General features: G+C 42.4%; 1 protein-coding gene across 1 annotated transcript in view; it reads right to left on the reverse strand.

Moving 5' to 3' along the window:
• The window catches only part of kcnq5b (potassium voltage-gated channel, KQT-like subfamily, member 5b), a gene marked incomplete at its 3' end in the record, with an annotated part of 113,150 nt that overhangs the window by 14,799 nt on the left and 78,188 nt on the right, over positions 1–20,163 (reverse strand). Inside the window, exons 2-4 of the mRNA XM_080463297.1 lie at positions 6,248–6,338; positions 4,920–5,046; positions 1,077–1,252 (exon numbers count right to left, since the gene is read on the reverse strand). Of these exons, the coding sequence (XP_080319423.1) occupies positions 1,077–1,252; positions 4,920–5,046; positions 6,248–6,338 (394 nt within the window). The remainder of the gene's footprint in view (positions 1–1,076; positions 1,253–4,919; positions 5,047–6,247; positions 6,339–20,163) is intronic.

The raw sequence follows: 20,163 nt of genomic DNA on the forward strand, positions 1-20,163 counted from the left end.
AGCACAGGTTTCTTGGTTTGATTGCAGGGATTTTGAAGACATGTTCTGCGAAAGCAAAATGAACTCAAACGACTTTCTCAAGTTACTTGGACAACTGGTTCCAGCCTTAGACAGGCTGGGATTTAGGAACTTTCTGTTCCTTGACTCAGAAAACTACTTGAAATTCCAAATTCAAAGTCAAGACTCCTTTCATAACGACGTGAGAACTTTCCTTCTTGTCCTCTAAGGACAACATGTGTTGTAAGATTTTTGTGTGAAGTCATCTTCACACTGAAGCTTTATCAGCAACTTTTACAACTTTCACTTCTCATACTAGAAAAATACGTAAAACTCTTTAAAGTTTAAATTCAAAATTGCGACCATCTGGTAATGAACTTTAGATCCTCGGCATAGAAATGAACTCACAAATCTACACAGAATTCCAAGTTTAAACTCGGAACAACGAACCCAAGAGTGAAGAAATTACAAACTATTCCTGTACTTTTGCTTTTCCATGTGGAAAACAAACTGGAATTTCTTCTCCCAGCCGCTGGTGTCGTGTTGTGTGAACACAACAACCATACCAGGAAACTTTCTGCAACAAAGAGTGATCTACTCCAGGGTAAAATGGGAATACTGCATCAGGAAATACAGTTTTTTTTCTGTTTTTAAACAAAATACCTTATGTGGCATATTGCCTTTAGATGTAGCTTACCACCATAGAGTATGGAGTGAATGAATAATACAATTTAAAGCGTCTTTGAGTGTCCAGAAAAGCGCTATATAAAACCTATGCATTATTATTATTATTATTATTATTATTATTATTTTCTTTGCCACAAAAAAAGCCTATTCCAAACTCTGCCTCCATATATCTACAGTCACAGCAGCGCTTGACCTTTTCCTTTATGATGTCAAGTTGTAGCGGGAGTCTTTCACTCCGAGTGTGTCGCTTTGATCGAGGTAAAGAAAACGTTCAGAGAAAAATAAAAACATTGGGATCTTCCAATAAAAGAATCGGCTCCTAAAGCAAGATGGTGATAACATACAGGAAATCATCAGGTTTATCAAGTGATAAATGTTTCTCATATTCCCACCTTGCTGTGAGCGTAGACCACCGAGCCCAGCAGCTTCCACGTTCCTCCTCTCCGGTCCATACGCACCATGCGGAGGATCTGCAGGAACCTCAGGCTGCGCAGCACCGAGGTGGCGAAGATGTTCCCCTGACTCCCCGCCGACACCACGGCCACCGAGGCTATCAGGACGATGATGTCTGGAGGGGGAGAGGAGGAAACACTCGCATGAACACAGGTTCAGCATCAGAGAGAATACAAACAAACAGGGTCTGACCTCATTTCTCATAGATGCTTTAGAAAGATCTATCAGGAGAACTTCTGCTTTCTTTCACTGTGCTTTATTCTAAATAAGAACTTCTGTAAGTTTCCACCAGGCCAACCTTCACTCTGAGACCGTACATCTACTTTTCCTGTAACATCAAACATCAGGACGTAATGCTGTCTGATGCCTTCCACCATCCTGACAGAAAGTGGGATTCCCGCCTCGTTTCCACGACAACGCTTCAAGTGAAAATGCATCGCTATTATTATTATGGTGACTGTCAACTAGTGATGGCCAAATGAAGCTTCATGAAGCTTCATGAACCACTTTCTTTATTTTCTGACTCCACCAGATGGCACTCTTGGTTTGAAGATAGAGTCTGAAAGACCGGCAATGAAGTGTGCTTTCAAACGTTTGTTGACCAGACAGCGCCATATAGTGGCTTTAGAAAATAAAGACAGTGGTTCGTGAAGCTTCACTTGGCCATCACTACTGTCAACTATAAAACTACCAAGTCTCGGGAGAATCTGGACTGGGAGTCATGACACTCTCGGGTGAAACACATGTTGTTATTGTCCGTCTACTCACGCGTGTGAAGAAGAACTATTTGCTACGGCCGTGGTGCTCATGCGCAGTAGCAGCATTTCAGAAAAGTTGCGTTTTCGAAAACTTCCACCTTCGGAGCCATTTTCAAAACATTGCATTTTCAGTGGCTTCAAGCTCCGCTGTCATGTAAACAGACACCCCCAAAACGCAACAAAAGTTTTCTGTTTTCATTTGGACATGTTGTCATGTAAACAGAATGTACTCGCAATGTGATGGCTGATGCCAGATTGGTTTGACGTACTCAGTTAGCGGTAACGTTAGCTACCTTGTTCTGCTTCGCCAACGAAAGTTGGGCGAACAACGAAGTTGGCCAATAAGGGTTATGTTTTCGGCAGCGTGTATTTATTTATTGGTTTGTACGTATGTATGTATTTGACCTATTTTTTCACGAAAACGACTCCTCTGAATTGCGTGAAATTTTCAATGATGTTTTGTCATCATCCGAGGACCGATCGATTAGATTTTGGGACGTTAACTTTAAACCCTTTCCAAATAAAAAACTGCGGATGGAAGAGGCGCCTCATGGAGGAGATCGAAGGAAATCAGCGTCTGTTGCCATGGAGACCATCCCTGCTCAGTGTTTCACACGATAATGTAGCGACCTGACCTACCTAATTAGCATTGATATGAGCTAACGGCTATCATGCTCGCGATGCTAACTCGGTTCCGCAAACAAACGTGGTGTTGGCAATGGACGGCACTCTCCAGATGTTGGCATCAGCAGCTACATCTGCCTCTGCAGAGATCGTTTTCCACTGGGTAGAGTTACTACCTTTGATTCATTACAGGGACTCAGGATAATCTGGTGTCACCGATTAAGGCTGGGAATTAATCCTCATTCACAGCTTTTCAATTCAGATCACTTGTGTTGTGATGGTTCCGTCGAAATCCAAGATACTGTGTGTTTCAACTGATAAATCAGATTATAATAGCATTTAATTAGTTTTGATCAGTCAGTGATGTTATAGCTGATCAGTGTGTCACTGAGTAGATGAACTGCAATATAAATAATTCCTAATTGATCAGTTAGTCACATTCATATAACCACAGAATTAATGTTTTCTCTTGTGAACTGATGAACTTTGACCATAGTGAGCTGGCGATGGATCCACCCTGAACAGAATAAAGTAGCACAGGAGATGGATGTTCATAAGGAAGACGTCCAGAAACACTGCTGTCCTCCACCCTCGGCACAGACGGACTGGACGGCTCCAAGCGGCTCTAAAGTTGCACGGTTTGATGTCAAATTGCTGCAATGAAAGCTCCTCTGTGTTATTGTGTTGTCTCCTCACTGTCACCACTCGCTGCGCTGCGGAAAATTACCCCAATAAAGGCTCGGTGTCAAGGAAATGACACCATCTGCCGTGTGCATCAACGGTCCGACCATGTGCTTCAGCCTCCTCCTACAAACCCCCTTCTGACTGTCACGTAAATTAATTCAACAGTGAAGTAATTCTCTCTATGGCTTCATGCAAAAGCAGAGTTCATACATGTGCTCGAGGCTTCACGGTCATTTCTTTTCATTTCCCCGAGTGCAGACACACTGTGTTACCGAGACGCTTGCAAATCGAGACGGACAGATGCACAAACACACACGGAGCTGACTGCGTGCACAGGAAGTTCACAGAGAAACCACAGCGTGCCGACGAATAACACGGAACCCACAGAGAACACAGACAACTCTGGTAATGAGCTCCTGCGACTCGAGAAATAACTTTTCCCCTCTCTCCACTCCGACCGAACCGCTCTGTCCTCTGGTCCAGTGACGTGACGGGTTGAAACCAAACCCGGTGATGGTATTCAGCCCCGCTAACAAACCCTTTTTAGGAGAACGAAAATGCTGACTAAGGTGTCCGACTGTAAACCGACTGACTCACACGGAGGAGGAAAAGAGGAAAAGTCAGCCGCGATAGATGAACAAAGATCCCGCAGAGCTCGTAAGAAGAGGAGGGGCTGGGGGAGAGCATATGAGTGCATACATACAGTATGTGGGCCTGATCGATTAGAGTGTGAAATCAATGTTTCTATTGAGATTTCTTTTGAAGTAAACGAATGCAAGGCAAAATGCACACAATGAATAAAGAGGTCACACCAGTAAGGGAGGGGCCATTACACCAGTATCAGGTCCTCCAACAGCGAGGGAACCACAGCATTCGCAGATAGGATCAGAGATTTGAAGCTACACGTCTTTCCTTCCTGACCGTAGACCAATGTGAAACTCTTCAACAAATTCATCTGTGAAGTCGTTGTTTTCGTTCTATGAGCTGCAGACTGGAGCCAGAGAGAGAATGTGTGAAGCAAGCAGTGTGTTTGTGGCAGCGAGGTTTCTTAATGACTCCACATCGGAGGTGGATGTGAGCAGCTGGTGTCATAATGCTGCCAGCAGCTTCACAATCGTCCTCCGCTTGCACGAGACCGACGAGTTTTAAACACGTGAACCATCAGAGCGGACGTTTGGACTCAATAAACAAGAGTTCCAACCAATTCCACCTCAAGCGGTGCGGCGGGACGTTTGTCCACTGGAGTCAGTGGGAGGGCGTGTGGATCAAGTCCTCCTGTGTGTGTGTGTGTGTGTGTGTGTGTGTGTGTGTGTGTGTGTGTGTGTGTGTGTGTGTGTGTGTGTGTGTGTGTGTGTGTGTGTGTGTGCGCCTGAAGATGTGAGCATAATAAAGGAAAACATGTTTATTCCTCACAGAATCGACTCACCTTGAGCTCATGAAAGACTCGGCGATACATGTGAGAATGCGTGAATGTTTGCTTCGGGGCGTTTTACAGCCGGATAATGTTGATCGTCAACAAAACGATCACGTATGTCGGGGGCATCTTGGGAAATAAGAGCAGCAGTGAAATCTAATGATTTCTTTGCGAGAGAAATTATTTAGCTGCTTTGCTCGTTCTTACATACGTGAGGATGTGTGTGTGTGTGTGTGTGTGTGTGTGTGTGTGTGTGTGTGTGTGTGTGTGTGTGTGTGTGTAAAAACAGCAGAAGTGCTCACCTATGACGCAGAAGGGCTTCCTGGCGAAGCGCAGGCGGCCCTGCCAGCCTCGGTAGCGACAGCAGCATCCTGCAGACCAGATCCGGATGATGTACTCCAGCCCGAAGACCACGATCATCACAAACTCCTGCACACACACACAGCAGACGCTCGGTTAAAGCACCAGCACCGGACAAAACACAACCTCATCCGCCGGATAACATCAGAGGGACAAATAAATCAGCTCCGAAATGTTATGTGAAATGCTTATATCAAAAATGTAAATAGAAATAGAAAATTTAACTGTATCAGTTTTTTCTATTTATTTCTATGTGTGTATTTGCTATATATGTTTAACTTATACAAGGTATTTATTTATAAATAAAACATTGAGAAAACAACACACACACACACACACACACACACACACACACACACACACACACACACACACACACACACACACACACACACACACACACACACACACACACACACACACACACACACACACACACACACGTCCTCAGTGGCTCTGTCTTCCTGAACCTTCGGACCTCGAGGACACTGTGAACTCAGTTTGCTGTTTCTGCACTGAAGCTTTACAAGGATCTTGAACAAACGATCAACTGATGCAGAAACACAAGTCTGCCATTCATTCTCCTGGAGGAGCTTTGAGCCCGCTCGCCGGTTTGTGTTACGACCAAAATAATTCTCACACAAACTTCACCGAGTGCTTTCAGAATGTTTTCTGGCCACAGAAAAGCAAAGAGGATCATGTAAAGAGAGAAGAGCCGCAGCTCTGGATCCTCCTCCTGTAGTGACGACCTCCTGTCAACTCTCTGTGTGTCAAATTGAAAAATATATTCATATAATTCACTTTTCTACACATTATCTAACACTCTGTGTTGTTTAGGAAGAAAAAGTGTAACAAAGTGAAAACTGTTCAACCTGCAGAGAGTACTGAGACCACAGTAACAGTGCGGGCGTGCAGTGGTTGGCGTTACTCCTTATAATATAAGGAGAATATAATTCGAAAAGTGGACTCTTTCTGCGAGGAGTTTGCGTGTTCCCTCCGTTATTCCCCATTTCTCCTGAACCTCCAGCCTCCTCCTACATTTCTGAGATTCAGGAGCCTTCCAGTTGTGAGGCACCACTTCTAACCACTGGACCTGAAAACCTGAACAGAGACCCCGAATCTCAAATATGGAAAAGCTTCTCATTGGCATGATTTCTAAATAAATAAAGTTGAATCATCTGTTAATGGATCATCTATTATGGTGATATGTTTGGTGACTGAATAGTGAAGTGTTACGTGTTCGGTTCAGAGTGTTTGTGAAGTTTCCCACCAGGATGAGCAGGCAGTCGGAGGAGAAGTCCTGATGAGCCGGGATGGTGGAGAAGACGGAGAGGACCAGGCAGCTGAACACCAGGATGAACCTGAAACAAACACAACGCGCACACATAAAACACTGGAATCGAACCGGATGACATCAGCTGGTGCACCTTTGAATAAAATGAAAAAAACCAAAACCTTTCCACTGAGCTGATCTTTTTCCCACCGAGACAAACTGCTGAACCCGTCCTGGCACCGCAGCACTTCTTTCCTCTGCGCAGTGAACCGTCCGCTCCGCCATTATTCAATTTCCTCACATATCAAGTTAATCATGCTTGTTTGTGCAACATGATTTGCAAGAAACAAGCAGTGAAACCTTTTGGAAAACAAGCGACGTGCCATCATTTCCTCACTCTGACTGCCGAACACTCTGCCAGGAAACTCAAGACTTCAAATCGATTATTACTTTTTTTTTTTTTTGGGGGGGGTTTAAATGGATGTGTACGTTATTTTTCTTTCCATCACATCAACCTTCCCAGAACACACGGCTGTGTGAGATACCGGCGCAGCCCTCCGTCTGCCGCCGGTCGCTGGTGTTGAACGGTGAGAGCACATCTGTGTTTGATCATCTCAGATCTGCTCCAGAGACGTCTGGACGCTCCGTGTGTGTACTTTAGCTTAAATGTTGTCCAAAGGAGAGCGGCGCATGGCCTTATTCACTTTCAGACGCGTCCCGAGTCATGTTTATACAGTCACACGTTCACATTGGTAATGCACACTCATTCCTCGGCCTCGAAAAAGCTTCATTTAACCAAGAAAACACCACAGTTCAAAAGAACTCAAAAGTGGAGCATTATGTCCAAAACCAAAAGACGTTTGTTATTTCAGTGAAGCCAAACGCTGGTGGACACGCCCACAATAAGAGAAAATAGTACAGGATTCAGGTGCTAATGAACTCTTTCAACCACGACATGCAGTGAATACAGGATGTTTTATATTTTTCAAAGTTTACAGGGTAGTAATTTTAAGTAAGTTTTTCACTCTGTAAAGTATTTAAATTTTAAGCTGTTAGGATCTATAGGCAATGCATCTGTGGTAGTTAACGCATTTTCCAGACTATATAAGTCACACGTGTAGAAAAAAAAAAAAAAAAAACACACGTCAAAAACCTCTTTAACTCTTTTAGGGGTATAAGAATATGTATTATCAATGTCTAGATGGAACTGGAGCATTGATATTTCTGGTCCAGCAGCTTTTGTTCCTCAACTCTCGCGATGAGCCTTCTCTGTTTTCTTCATCACTGTAACGGGTTCTGTGCTTTTCACCTGCGTCTTCACACACTCGGAACGCTTTCTGCTGCACATTTGAGCGTTCTCAATTTAAATTCTGCCGTGTAGATCTTCCCTTTTTCTTGCTCTGTCAGAAGTAACGGGTGTTTTTCTGTGGCGCCGTCACAGCTTTCCGTTGTCATACAGTGACATCTAGTGGTTAAAAGTGGTATTTAGCAGACTATTTTAACTCAAAAGATGCTTTTTAATAAAAATGATGTTGGTAGCCAAACAAGACAAAAAAGTGCAGCTTATAGGCTACAAACTACTGTAGTTGTTTAACTTGAAGTAAATGGCTCAAATTCATTTGAAGTTTCAAACATGGTTTTGCACTCGGGCGGCCTATAACATCATAAAGTCTTTGTTTTCTTATTAAATCAACATGCACAATATCCAACCCATAAAAGACTGACGGAACTGGATTGAAGCGCTTTCATGCCCTGAGCGTTCATCCTCTGCATGTCAACATTCGGTGGACGTTCAGCTGATATTTTGCAGCTCTAATTTACACTAAACTCAACTCCCAGATGTTGAAGCTCTTGGATGCAGAGTTGAAAGTCCAGGTTTCCTGTTCAGGTCCATGTTTTCGACTTCAGTGGGGAATAATCTCAGCACAAATTGCTGATATACTGTATTGTGCAGCTCTGCTATCAATCTCCTCGCCGTCTCCGCTGGAAAACAAATGTCCCTTACTGCCAGTATGATCGGCTCTACCCATAATGCCTTTGGTCTTTCTGCAGCTGCTCCCAAGTGGGGACTTGGAACCCTCCGATCAGCCCTTCAGTGCCAAACTGACCCCAGACTGAAGGAATGTCTTTCATGACGGACAATCGGGGTCAGATTGAGCATCTGAATGGTGCTTATGTGAAAATGGTGGGTGTAGAGTTGGCGTGACTGTCCCGACCCTCGCTGACCTCCAGGGAGCCCAAACTGAGGTCAAGATTTTCCACAGCTGCCTCACATCAGTTATTTAATCACTACCGAGTGTGAGGGAAACATTACACCTCTTAAAAAGTCCCCTCGTTGGCTACCAATGAGCTTTAAAATGGTTTTAAAGTTATCAGATGTTTTTTATGTTTTACTTACATTCACAGTCTGAGAGCTGCTGAAATAATAACAGAGCCTGGATTAACGGACCATTAAATATAGATATGGACCGTTGGATCTTTTATTAGTAATAGTAGTATAGGCTGTATTTCATTTAGATCTTGGGTATGTCAGTATAGCAAAGTCATTTAGTCGGTAGGTATATTGGAAAGTAAATTGGCAGGTAAGTGCTGTAGCTAGGTATAAAGGCAGGTAGGTAAATTAGGTGGGTGTATCGGCATAAAGGTAGGTGGGTAGGTAAGTTAGTAGCTGGGTATGTAGATTTAATGATCGCTAGTTAAATTAGTAGTATGTAGGAAGGTACGTTGGAAGGTGGGTGGTGTATCTAGGTATAAAGGTAGGTCGGTAAGTTAGCAGGTAGGTCTGAAGGGCAAAGGTCATTTGATCTTGATTTTCAGTATTAAGACAGACCGTGAAAGCGTTTTGGGTTTTAAGCAGGAGGTCTTATAAAACGTTACCAGGGATTACTGGCTTGTGGCGGCCAAGCATTCATAGCGACGTCACTTTTTGGTCCTTGGATGTCGGCTCTTCCCATCATTGTGAAGCAGAATGGATTGTTCACTAATAGTGAACATGAGCTGGATATAGACCGTCATGAGACAGGTTGGTTTTACCCTACTGATGATGTGCTGTTGCAATAGTAATCCTAATACTAATCTAGAGTTAGGTCGGTAAAATTTCGGGTTGACAGATTTCTGGGATTTCTGATCCGTCACAAAACTCCAGAAAATTCGGTGACTGTTCAAAACAGAAAATAGAAAGCGAAAAATACCAAAAGTTCAAGGTTTACTCTGTTGACATTTGCAAAGATTTGAAAGAAACGATTTGGATTGGAGGAAAACATCCAGTGACAGGCATTGTGCCGCTGTCAGCAGAAAGCGAGCTCCTCGTCACACCTACGCCTCGCTCTCTTACAAGGTTTCAGACCCAAAATTACAGAGTGACAATCAGCTCCCTTCATCCGGAGCCGGGCTCCTGCTTCCAGACTCAATATATTCTCTTGAAAAACACAATGGCGGCGTCATTCGGCACTCGATGAAGTGGACTCATTAGTCCCACTAACTCGTGTTGTGCGCCGGCCTCGCTCTCGCTGTGTGTCGGGACGCTCCCAGCTCATTGGTTGTGGGATTATTCTGGAGGATGTGATCGCTCTTAACCTTCCAAACAGGTTCAACACACACACACGCATGCACGCACGTACGCACGCACGCACGCACGCACGCACGCACACACACACACACACACACCTTTCCACAAAGAGAAACACAGATACACAAATAACAAGGCAAAGATGTTCGTCCTCCACCCACTCACCTTCACCTCTCCACCCACTCACATGTTCATAGATAAAGGTCTGAACCAGCGCCGAGTGCAGCACCAATTTCCATAACTTAATTGATTTGTGAGGAGTGAGGAGTAAAACTAAAGGCAATGAAGCACTTTAGACTTGACTGACTCGCAGAACCTTTCTATGCAGTATGGATGTATAATAGGAAACAGTGTTAGAAACATATCAACATCAGATTCTCACAGTTCTGTTCATGTCGGAGACTATGAGGAAATAGACATAATTCAATCAACACGATGAAGATACAATAAACAACAAGATAACGCAGCCACAAAATGGTGAAATAATATTAATAGAACAGTTGCATGCAAAATATGCACAAATATACCACTAAGATGAGTAGAAGAGTCACAAATACAAACAAAACAACCACAAAAATAATACAAAAATAGGAATTAAATTAATTAAAAATGGCCCCAAAACAGCCAGTCAGAAAAAAAGTCAAATCGAGGAAACACTGAAATGAAAATTGTTAAAATGAAGTGTAAAAATTGCCATAATAACAATGCAAAACATATAAATGACAGAAAAACATAAAACAGGATGGTGAAGGATACCTAAGACATTCATTTAATGACGGGAAAAAAACTAAACAAAATGGCCACGATTGGACAAAAACAAAAGCAATACAAGCTAAAAGGTTGAAAAATGAACAGAAAATGTTTGAGAAATGATAAGAAAAAAAGACGAGCACAAGAAGGTATAAATGTAAAAAGATGACTGACGTGCAAACAGAATCATGACGTGAGAAACGGCTTTGAATAGTCAGAAAAATAGAAAATGACAAGATCATCTGTTTTTAAAATCTCAACAAAGTGAAAATGACAAAACAACAGTAACTGTCCAAAAAGGACACGAGACAAGCTATCAGAGATTTAAAAAAAAAAAGAAGAAAAAAGATATTAAAAGCACAACTCAAAACCTCCGAATGACTCAAAACAGAGAGAAACCAAGACAAAAGGCGTGCAACTGACACCAAAAAAACGCTAAATATCTACAAAAGGGGACAGAAAGTAAAAAAAATCAGGTGTGTAGTTTGAATACAGGCCAAAGAATAAAGAGATGATGACAAAAAAACGAGAAAATGCCTGAATGCAGACAAAGTGTTCAAATGGCATTGTAAAATGATCCAACAACAGTCCAGGTACCCACTGATGCAAATCTCCTCTCATAGTTTAGTCCAGCATAAAAACAGAGTGCTGCACATATTGAAGCTTTTCATATGAATCTGCTCCACGTGCTTTTACCTGGGAGCGTCTGAACCAGAGATACACTGAGCGTAAAGAGATTTTACAGAGTAATTCATCTCAAAAGGAAACAAACAAACAAACAAAAACCCCTCAGAATTGAAGTGTACTTCCTAAACGTAGCTGGCGCAGGGTGGAGGGGAAGTGAGCTTCACATTAATGTCATCTCTGGGTTTTCATCTGGAGCTTTATGAGAGGATGAGGACAAAATGTGAAACCTGAAGCTCGATAAAAGACCTGCTTGAGGTCATAAAAGTGCTCGTATCTGTCAGCGTTTCAGAAGTCTGTCCTTCTTGTTAGTGCTGTTTGAGTACAAACAGCTGTGCTGCGGCGGAGGCCTCGCGGAGAAACGCGAGCCAGACGTCGGCAGAAGCACTGACAGTTATTGTTATTTTAACCCGAGACGCTGAAGAGCCGGTAATAATGGAAACTGGAAATGATCGCTCACACCTGATAATGTGATGAAACGACTTTAGTGGGACCGTTAAAGCTTCCATGGTGAGCACGGGGTTTTTTTTCACCCACTGCTTCCGTAGACGCTTCGCATTATTAGTCAGCCACGGCAGTGAAGTTGGAGCAATTTGGACAATTGTGAACTTTGGACAAGGGGAAATGGTTGATGGAATCTTTAACCTTCTGATTGTAAGACGAGTTAATAAAAAGTGTTATATTCTGGTTTTCTATTATATATATTTTTAACAACAGAGCAGGCAAAGCCTCATGTCCCCTCTGATCACTTCTGGTGTCTCCAATCGAGTCCCTGACCCTAAATTTGGAACCACTTTTCTACAACAGAGACATCAGAAATAATCTCCTGGTGCCAAACGTCTCCATGAAGACATCATCGCTGCACTCAGAACGGTACTAACGGCTCTATTCTGGCCCCTCCTTTTATGGTGAGCGCTGGCCGAGGGGCGACCCTGTGACCTGTGACCTTTGCCCTGAGGTCACATACTGGCATTCCTCCATACATTCTTCAACACATTGCTCCATACGTTCCACAACACATTGCTCGGTACGTTCCTCCACATGTTTGTCTATAATTCCTCCATACGTTCCTCAACATGTTCCTCCACATGTTTGTCTATAATTCCTCCATACGTTCCTCAACATGTTCCTCCACATGTTTGTCTATAATTCCTCAATACGTTCCTCAACACGCTCCTTAACATGTTCCTCCATATGTTCCTACATACGCCTCTCTATGTGTTCCTCCTCATTTGTCTATAATTTCTTCAAATGTTCCTCAATACGTTCCTCAACATGTTCCTCAACATGTTGCTTCAAGCGTTCCCCTCTAAGTTCCGATGAAGCGTCGGCCTGTTGTTGGTTCTCACTGTAGTACTGAGAAGTGCTGCTCCTACATTCTTTTGTCTTTGTATTCTACCAGAACAGTCACATACAAACACTGCAGCCCAAGCCCTCAGATAAGCCATAACATTATGACCACCTGCCTACAAAACAGCCCTGGACGACGCTACACCTGTGCAGTGGTGCTAGAGTAACGTACCTGACCACTGTCTGTTCAGTCCAGTTAAAATGAACCCTGGAATAACTGATGTGGCCATTGACTTCTTGAGGTCTCAGTGAGAGTGTGTGTACGGCGTGAGGTTTGATTGAAGTCGGCTAAATTCAGAACGGATCAGACACCACAGAATACTAGGTGGACAGCCACAGGAAGTAAAGGATCCCAGGAGCTCTGTATCCGCACCATGGTTTTAGGCAGAAACTGGTGTTTTGGGTGTCCATCCAAAAATTATGGGTGTCCAAAATTTATTTAGTTAGTGGGGGAGGGGGTTTGCTTCTTGAGAATAATATTGTCATTTGGTCCATATAATTAATACCATCGGTGTGGATTCTACAGATATAATTCCTCAGCATCTTGGAAAAGAAAATCCTTGCCTCCGCTTTGGCGTTTGAACGCACAGGGATGATTTAGAGAATTACGAGCCAATCAGAGGCTGCCTTTCAAAAGGTACAGCCCACATGGTATCAATTGATCAATCACGCTGCTCATTACTGGGAGTAATACAAAACAGGAAGTCGGTTGTGCGTTGGGTTCACGAGCCGATAGTTCGCTATGTTTTGGCGAAAAAATATGAATTCAGGCAAAATTAGAAGGTGACAAACAGTGATGACCATTACACACTTATTTTAGACTTCCGCTGTTTTTTCAGCCGTCTTTTCCGAAAATTGACCGTCCAAATGACGGCTGGACGTCTCGTTGCCGAAAACCATGATCCTCACAGTTTATCATAGTGAAAGTACATAGAAGGTATTCTGATAGCTCCTAACCCCCGCAGAGCAGAAGCACCTCACCAGAGCTGCAGGTTCGAAGGTACTCTGAGCAAGACTTTGTCAAACTGGCTTCGATCTTTTCACGCTCGTCCATTTTTCTGCTTCGATCGTCGACTTTCAGCAGGAAAGGTTCACCTGATAAACGCAGCTACCGACAGACGTGAACAATGAATACAGTGCGTACAGTCGCCTCATCTGTGTTTGCAGGTGTTTTCTTTAGAAGATGTGTTGCTGACGGTGACTGATGACGCATAAAGCACACCGATTTTTAAAAAGCTGAGCCAGGGAAACATTTTTATTTTGCCCAGCGGTGTCAAAGAGCAGCCGGAAGGTGTGTGTGTGTGTGTGGGGGGGGCTTTTGTGACTCTTTCTCAATGTTTTGGATGCATTTGCAAGAAGCTCCGAGCCGAAGGAGCTTAACATGTTTGGAGATTAGACGAGTGCAGAAGAAGCTGCCTCAAAGAGGAAAAGCTGATTTTTCATGACGTCTCACCACTGACGCAGCGAGGTGTTGGTTTTCCGTCACCGTGCGAGGCTTTTTTCTTTTCTTTTCTTTTTCTTTTTTTACATCGTTCGCGGTGTTTATCCGCACTTCCACAGAGCAGAACGTAAAGCAGAACATTTCTAACTGTTGTGGCCACGCTCAGACTAACAAACAGCGTCCACCGCCCCGATAATGTTTCTGCCGGTTTCCTTGACGTCTCGCTCTGCGGCGGCCGGACCGCTCGGCTGTTTATGTTCGGGTTAAGGAAAGGAAGCCGTGTTCACCACAATGAAAGGTTGGAAATATTCGGAAAAGTTGTCAAAGTTGCCAAAAATTTGGAGAACGTCCTTTTTACGTCATTTGATTTGGTTGTTTTCTTCCACACATGCAGAACCTATGATTATCCGCAGAGGAAATATCAAGACAATTATACTGCTTTCCATTCACTAACAAGTTACTAATGCTCACATTACTGTAATTAACTTGTATTCTGGGGTACTTGTACTTTTATAAGGTATCTTTTCAGCCTGTCATTGTACTCATACTGAGGTACAATGTGAGTGAATATTTCCAACCTTTTGACCAATATGTTGATTTTTACAGAGAAAATGCCAGATTTTATTCATGATTGTCATCTTTGTGTACTTTGTTGTTCATCTGAGGAATGTGATGTCAACACAGATTTTTTTTCTCAAAGAGGTAAATCAAATTGAGGCTGCATGGTGGTGCAGCGGTTCGCGGTCGCCTCACAGCGAAAAGGTCAAGGGTTCAAAAACAGGCCGAGGCCTTCCCGTATCACTTCTTCGAAAGAAATGTCATGTTGCATGACTTCCAGTCCATTATTTGACTGACAGGTTAAGATAACGCTACATCATTTTTGGGGAGGCTGGGACTCGGTTGGTGGAGTCGTCTCTCAGTCAGATGATTACAGGTTTGAATCCTCGCCTCCACATGTTGACGTGGACAAATCACTTGAGCAAAGAAACTGAAAATGAAACCGCTTGCAGTGGATGGATAGAGCGCCTTGCATGGCAGCCATGTCCAGTTGTTTAGGGTAGTGGTGGCCTAGAGGCTAGAGAAGCAGACTTGGGATCAGGAGTCTGCAGGTTCAAGTCCCACAGCTGAGAGATTACCACTGTGTGTCCCTGAGCAAGACCCTTGACCCCCATCAGCTCCCCAGAGCACTGTAATGTGGCTGCCCGCTGTGCAAAATGAGATAAACCCAAGGGGATTAACAAAATATGATTAGACTTTGTTTAATCTGTCCTAATAACAAATAATCTTCCTATTTATCTGCCTGAAAAGAAATAGATGGATGACTTGAATGATGGAGAATATTTGGATGTGACCAGGAAGCTAACTTCAAATATCAACAAATTAAATTAAATCTATAAGAACAACACAAGAAACAATACAGAAGAGTATATGTCCGGGCCCTTGAAGGATTTAAAAAGCCTGTATACACTACATAAAAAACAAAGGCTATACGAGCAATTCACGTCAAGTCTGGTCTGTCTTTGCATCTAATTTAGTGAAAGTCGTGGGCAGCCACAGAAAACCCAACAGAAATGTGTTTGTGTGTTTTGTTTAAGGAAATAAGTGAGCTTTAAGCCAGTATTCACATTTTAACTATTTATCACAATAAAATTCCATATATTTTTGTCCATTTCCAAATCATCCATTCATCATGGATTACAATTTTTAATATCCAATTCATTCACAATTCCCCCGTATAGGACAAAGGGAAGCCTTTGGGTGTTTCAATATACTATAGTGCTTCAAAGGACTTCCAATGGAAGCAGAAACACTCAGCCGTGGAGACAGAGTCAAGAAAAATACATTAACATGATTTGGCCTCAGAAGCTTTTAGTTTTTAATGACGTGATGCTGTGACATGTCTTCATGGTAAATGTAAGTACATTATGTAGAGTTTCAGTATGCTGGTAAAGGAACCTGTCAGCGTCTTTTTTTACCCGTCAAGACTCAGAAATCTTTAATGTTGAGTCTGAGTGCAGCTCCATTTAATATAAAGTCCTTCTCAATGGTGTTTTTTTTTTTTTTTTTATATTGCAGGTGAAAATTCTGACTGTGTCCACGTTGTTACTATTTCTGGTTGGTTTTCTCTGTTCTCATTCAATATGCTACTTGAGATTTTGCAATAAAAACGTGTAATTTTTCCCACACTGATGGGACGATAATCTGGTCTGACTTGCTTTGGAACAACGGCTGTTTTTTTCTTCTTCTTGGTTTTCTTTCTTTAAATCACACAATCATATGCTTGTGTCTTCAACGGAGAGAAGGAGCGCTCCAGAATTACAGCATCAGGCTGTGTATTTCGCTCTTTTTCAGGTTATGATATGTAATTTGTGTTTTTCTGGGGCCAGTGAAAATTGTATTTTAACAGCACGAATCCAGTTGAATCCGCATCTTCAACGTTCTTCACGAAGCACTGCAACACATTTTCTACTGAGCCCCCTATTCAAAGCAAATCAATGCAGGATGGCCAATCACTCTACGAAAGGTTTCCAGCAAATTTAGCATGCAAAATAGATTTCTCCTGTATAAAGCCACCGTTTCTAATATCAAAGCTCCATTGTATCTTAAAGAACTGTTAGTCCCATATTACCCCAGCAGGAGTGCTGACTGACTGCAGGTTCTTCAGTTTTCTAAAAGTAGAGTGGGAGGCAGAGCTTTCAGCTTTCTGGCTCCTCTCAGCTCCAGTTTCAGTTCGGGAGGCTGACACAGTTTGCTTTTAATGTTTGGCTTAAGACCTTTCTATTTAATAAAGTTTACAGCTAGAAGTGATTAAAGACGTCCTGGACCATTTTCTTAAGTATGCTGCTGTAGGTTTGGACCTAATCAAATGCACGAAGGTCATCTCACTTGTTTAGCCTGGGCTCTTCCCTCTCTCTCTCCCTCACCTGTTTGACGATAGTTCAGGTCATGCTGGACCATTTTCTTAGGCATGTTGCTGTAGGTTTACATGTTACAGGTGCATGTCAATAAGACCTGTGCTCGTCACACAGTGAAAAGGATGAAATATGAATCAATATTTGAGTTCAGGTCACCATGGATCATTTTCTGAGTTACCGTAATTTCCGGACTATAAGCTATAAACCTTTTTCACACGCTTTGAACCCTGTGTCTTAAATAATGACGCGGATAATTTATGGATTTTTATGGGTTAAGGAGCTTCATGCCACCGATACATGGGTGATGTGTTCGGGTGAATCATGTAACTCCAACATTTCTTTTTGTTTTCTTTTTAAATATAATGGGTGGAGCTTATAGTCAGGTGTGCTTAATAGTCCGGAAATTACGGTAAGCTGCTGTAGGCAGCTGAGGGACAGAAGAGAAAATCAAATGTCCCTCAGCTGCCTACAGCAGCTTACCGTAATTTCCTCCAGCGAGATAAAGAAAGATGTTTGCCACCTCATGAGGACGGGAGCTTTTGATTTTCTCCGTTTCTCTTCTCTCGTGTGTGGTTTTCGATTCATTCTATACACGTACATATTGTTTGAGCGTTAAGTGGCGTGAGATGGCTGCGTGGTAAGTGACGCTCTGTGAACTGAACCGAATTGTAACAAGCAGATGGGCATTGTGTGCATCACCCTGCAGAGCTTCCCCTCGCACAGCCCGAGTCCAGAAACAGGCCCAGAGGAAAACACGAAGGCACGCACACAATCATCCAAGCTGTGAGATGATCTCCTGCTACAGCGAAATGTGAAGAGATAAATCCAACCAGACCACCCACAGTGTGCAGCCGTTCACAACCGTACCCCATTTGATCACATCCAAGAGACCACAACAAAAAAAAAAACGCAACAAGGAAAAAGTTAAGGGCTTTAAAAAAAAAGAGCATATTGGAAGAGAAAAAGTGCGTTACAGCGCCAGTGTGTGAGCTCGTAAAGCCGCCTGACTGCAGTTTAATGTGTCTCTCCTCACATGTCAAGGCACGTAAAGAGGGTGTGCAAATTAAAAGTCCATCAGTGGAGCTGCGGGAGGACTCGTGGTGGAAAGTGAAGGGGAGGAACGCAGCAATGCAGACTTCATAAATGAACCGAGTGTGCAGCCTCCCGCTGTCTCTGAAGCTGTGCCGAAGTGTTCCTACTTGTGTTTACTGTAACTACTGTATGCTGGTTAAACCTGTGACACACTGGGAATGGTTAGGTAATCTCTCAAGTTAGACAAAAACAGCTCAGATGCCTTTAAAGTGGAGATTTGTTCTTCAAAAATGAAGGCTGGGGGTCTATATTTATTATTTATATGATTTGTAACTGTAAGGACACCAGTTATATGAAACACCGGAATGCATTGTGACTGTAAAGCAATGGTTGAAAAAAGACTGCACATGCTTCACAATGGTTGTTTCTGGTTTCTGCCTGTGGATCAGTGGAAGTGTTTCAATGGAAGAAACTGATCTCCAGATCAGATTAGAATGGGAATGCTGCTCAAAACCTTTAGTTTCCCTCATCTGCCTCACATTGGCTTGATCTTTTGAAGTGTGTCCGACTTGAAGAAAACTGACCCCTCGTGCTTTTCCATTCACTTCAAACCCGGGATGTGCACAATATAACGTTTCCCTTAACACAATACAGAACAAATCCTTTTATCTTTCACCAAAACACAAAATTCTTATTATGTACGTTACATTTCATCTCAAAAATACTTATAATATGGAAATGTAAATTTGTTTCATTGATATATTTAATGTAGTATATAATCTATTGATTAAACATCAACCAAAATACCATTTTTGTTATCAAACTTGAATTTATAAATCAGAAAATTAAAAATGCTGTATTTTCAGATATTACAATATCTGATTATGTCATATGTTGAGAGGTCATGATTTAAAAAAAGAAGTGTAGAAACAACTGGAAACAAGTTTTCATGGATACCCTTTTCGTGATATTGTTCATACATTTTGATTTAAGCGACGGTTTAGGCCCCTTTTAGGTGACAATATTTCAAGTGAAAACACAGCGTTTTCGTTTTCACAATAGTTTTACGTTTACACGGCAACGTTTTGAAAACGCTGAATGTGATGTAGTTAGCATGCCAGGCCACGACTTAGCGCTGTTGGTTCTTCCAGTAATAAAACCACACACATGTGTGCAGAGAACAATACGCTATAAACATTAACAATATAAGTACACCGATGTTAGTGTGGACAGACAACCAATTTGGATTGTTACTACAGTGACTGTCAACTACAAAACTACCAAGTCCCAGGAGCATATGGAGTGGGAGTCATGACACTCTGGAGGAAACATTGTTGTTGTTGTTGTCCATCTACTCACACATGTGTAGAAAAACAATTTGCTGTGGCTGTGGCGCTAAGCTGCTAAGCGTTTCATAAAAGTAGCATCTTGTCTCCGTTTCCATGAAGACGGATCTGGAGCATTTTCTAAAAGTTGCCTTCTCAGTGACTCGGAGCACCATTGTCTTGTAAAGCACATCCAAAACACAACGAATGTTTTCCAGTTTCTATGAAACTAATGTTGAATTTACCACTGCAGCTATAAGAGTATAAGAATCTCGTACAGCAGCATTTATAGTAATTCCTGATTGGACACTCTATTTTCTTCCCCTCTCTTAATCACATTATTTTTAGTTCAGAGATATTCTAGTAGCTGTCATCCATCACTGCAATAAAGAGAAAAGCTCTAATCTCCAGCTACTAAAACATTACAGTGAAGCCAAACACCGGTGGACTCTCAGTGCAGCATAATGGTTCTTTTTAAAGCTATGTGTGTGGAAGTGTGATTTTAGCCACATTTTCTCAGTGAAATCCATTCCATAAAAATGGCAACAACAAAAAATGAAATCCTGTTTATTTACTAAATATGCCACAGTAATCCATGATGAGAGCATGCGTTTCAATGTGAAAGCACAACATCTTTACATTTCCAACAGTGGGATCAGTAAACACTGGGCACCTCTGAGTCATGTGCTGGCACGATCAGCCGTCCAAAGCAAAGTGTTGATTAAATTCTGTCGCTGACTAATCGACGAGTTGTTTCCGGAAGGTTTTGGCATCCTGCCTTCGAACATGTGTTTACGTCTATATTTTAAAGTGCCACCTGTTTTTTTTTTTTTTGCATGGACGCATCT

This window comes from Lipophrys pholis (genome assembly GCF_963383615.2).
Source record: "Lipophrys pholis genome assembly, chromosome: 5".
Taxonomy (NCBI): domain Eukaryota; kingdom Metazoa; phylum Chordata; class Actinopteri; order Blenniiformes; family Blenniidae; genus Lipophrys; species Lipophrys pholis.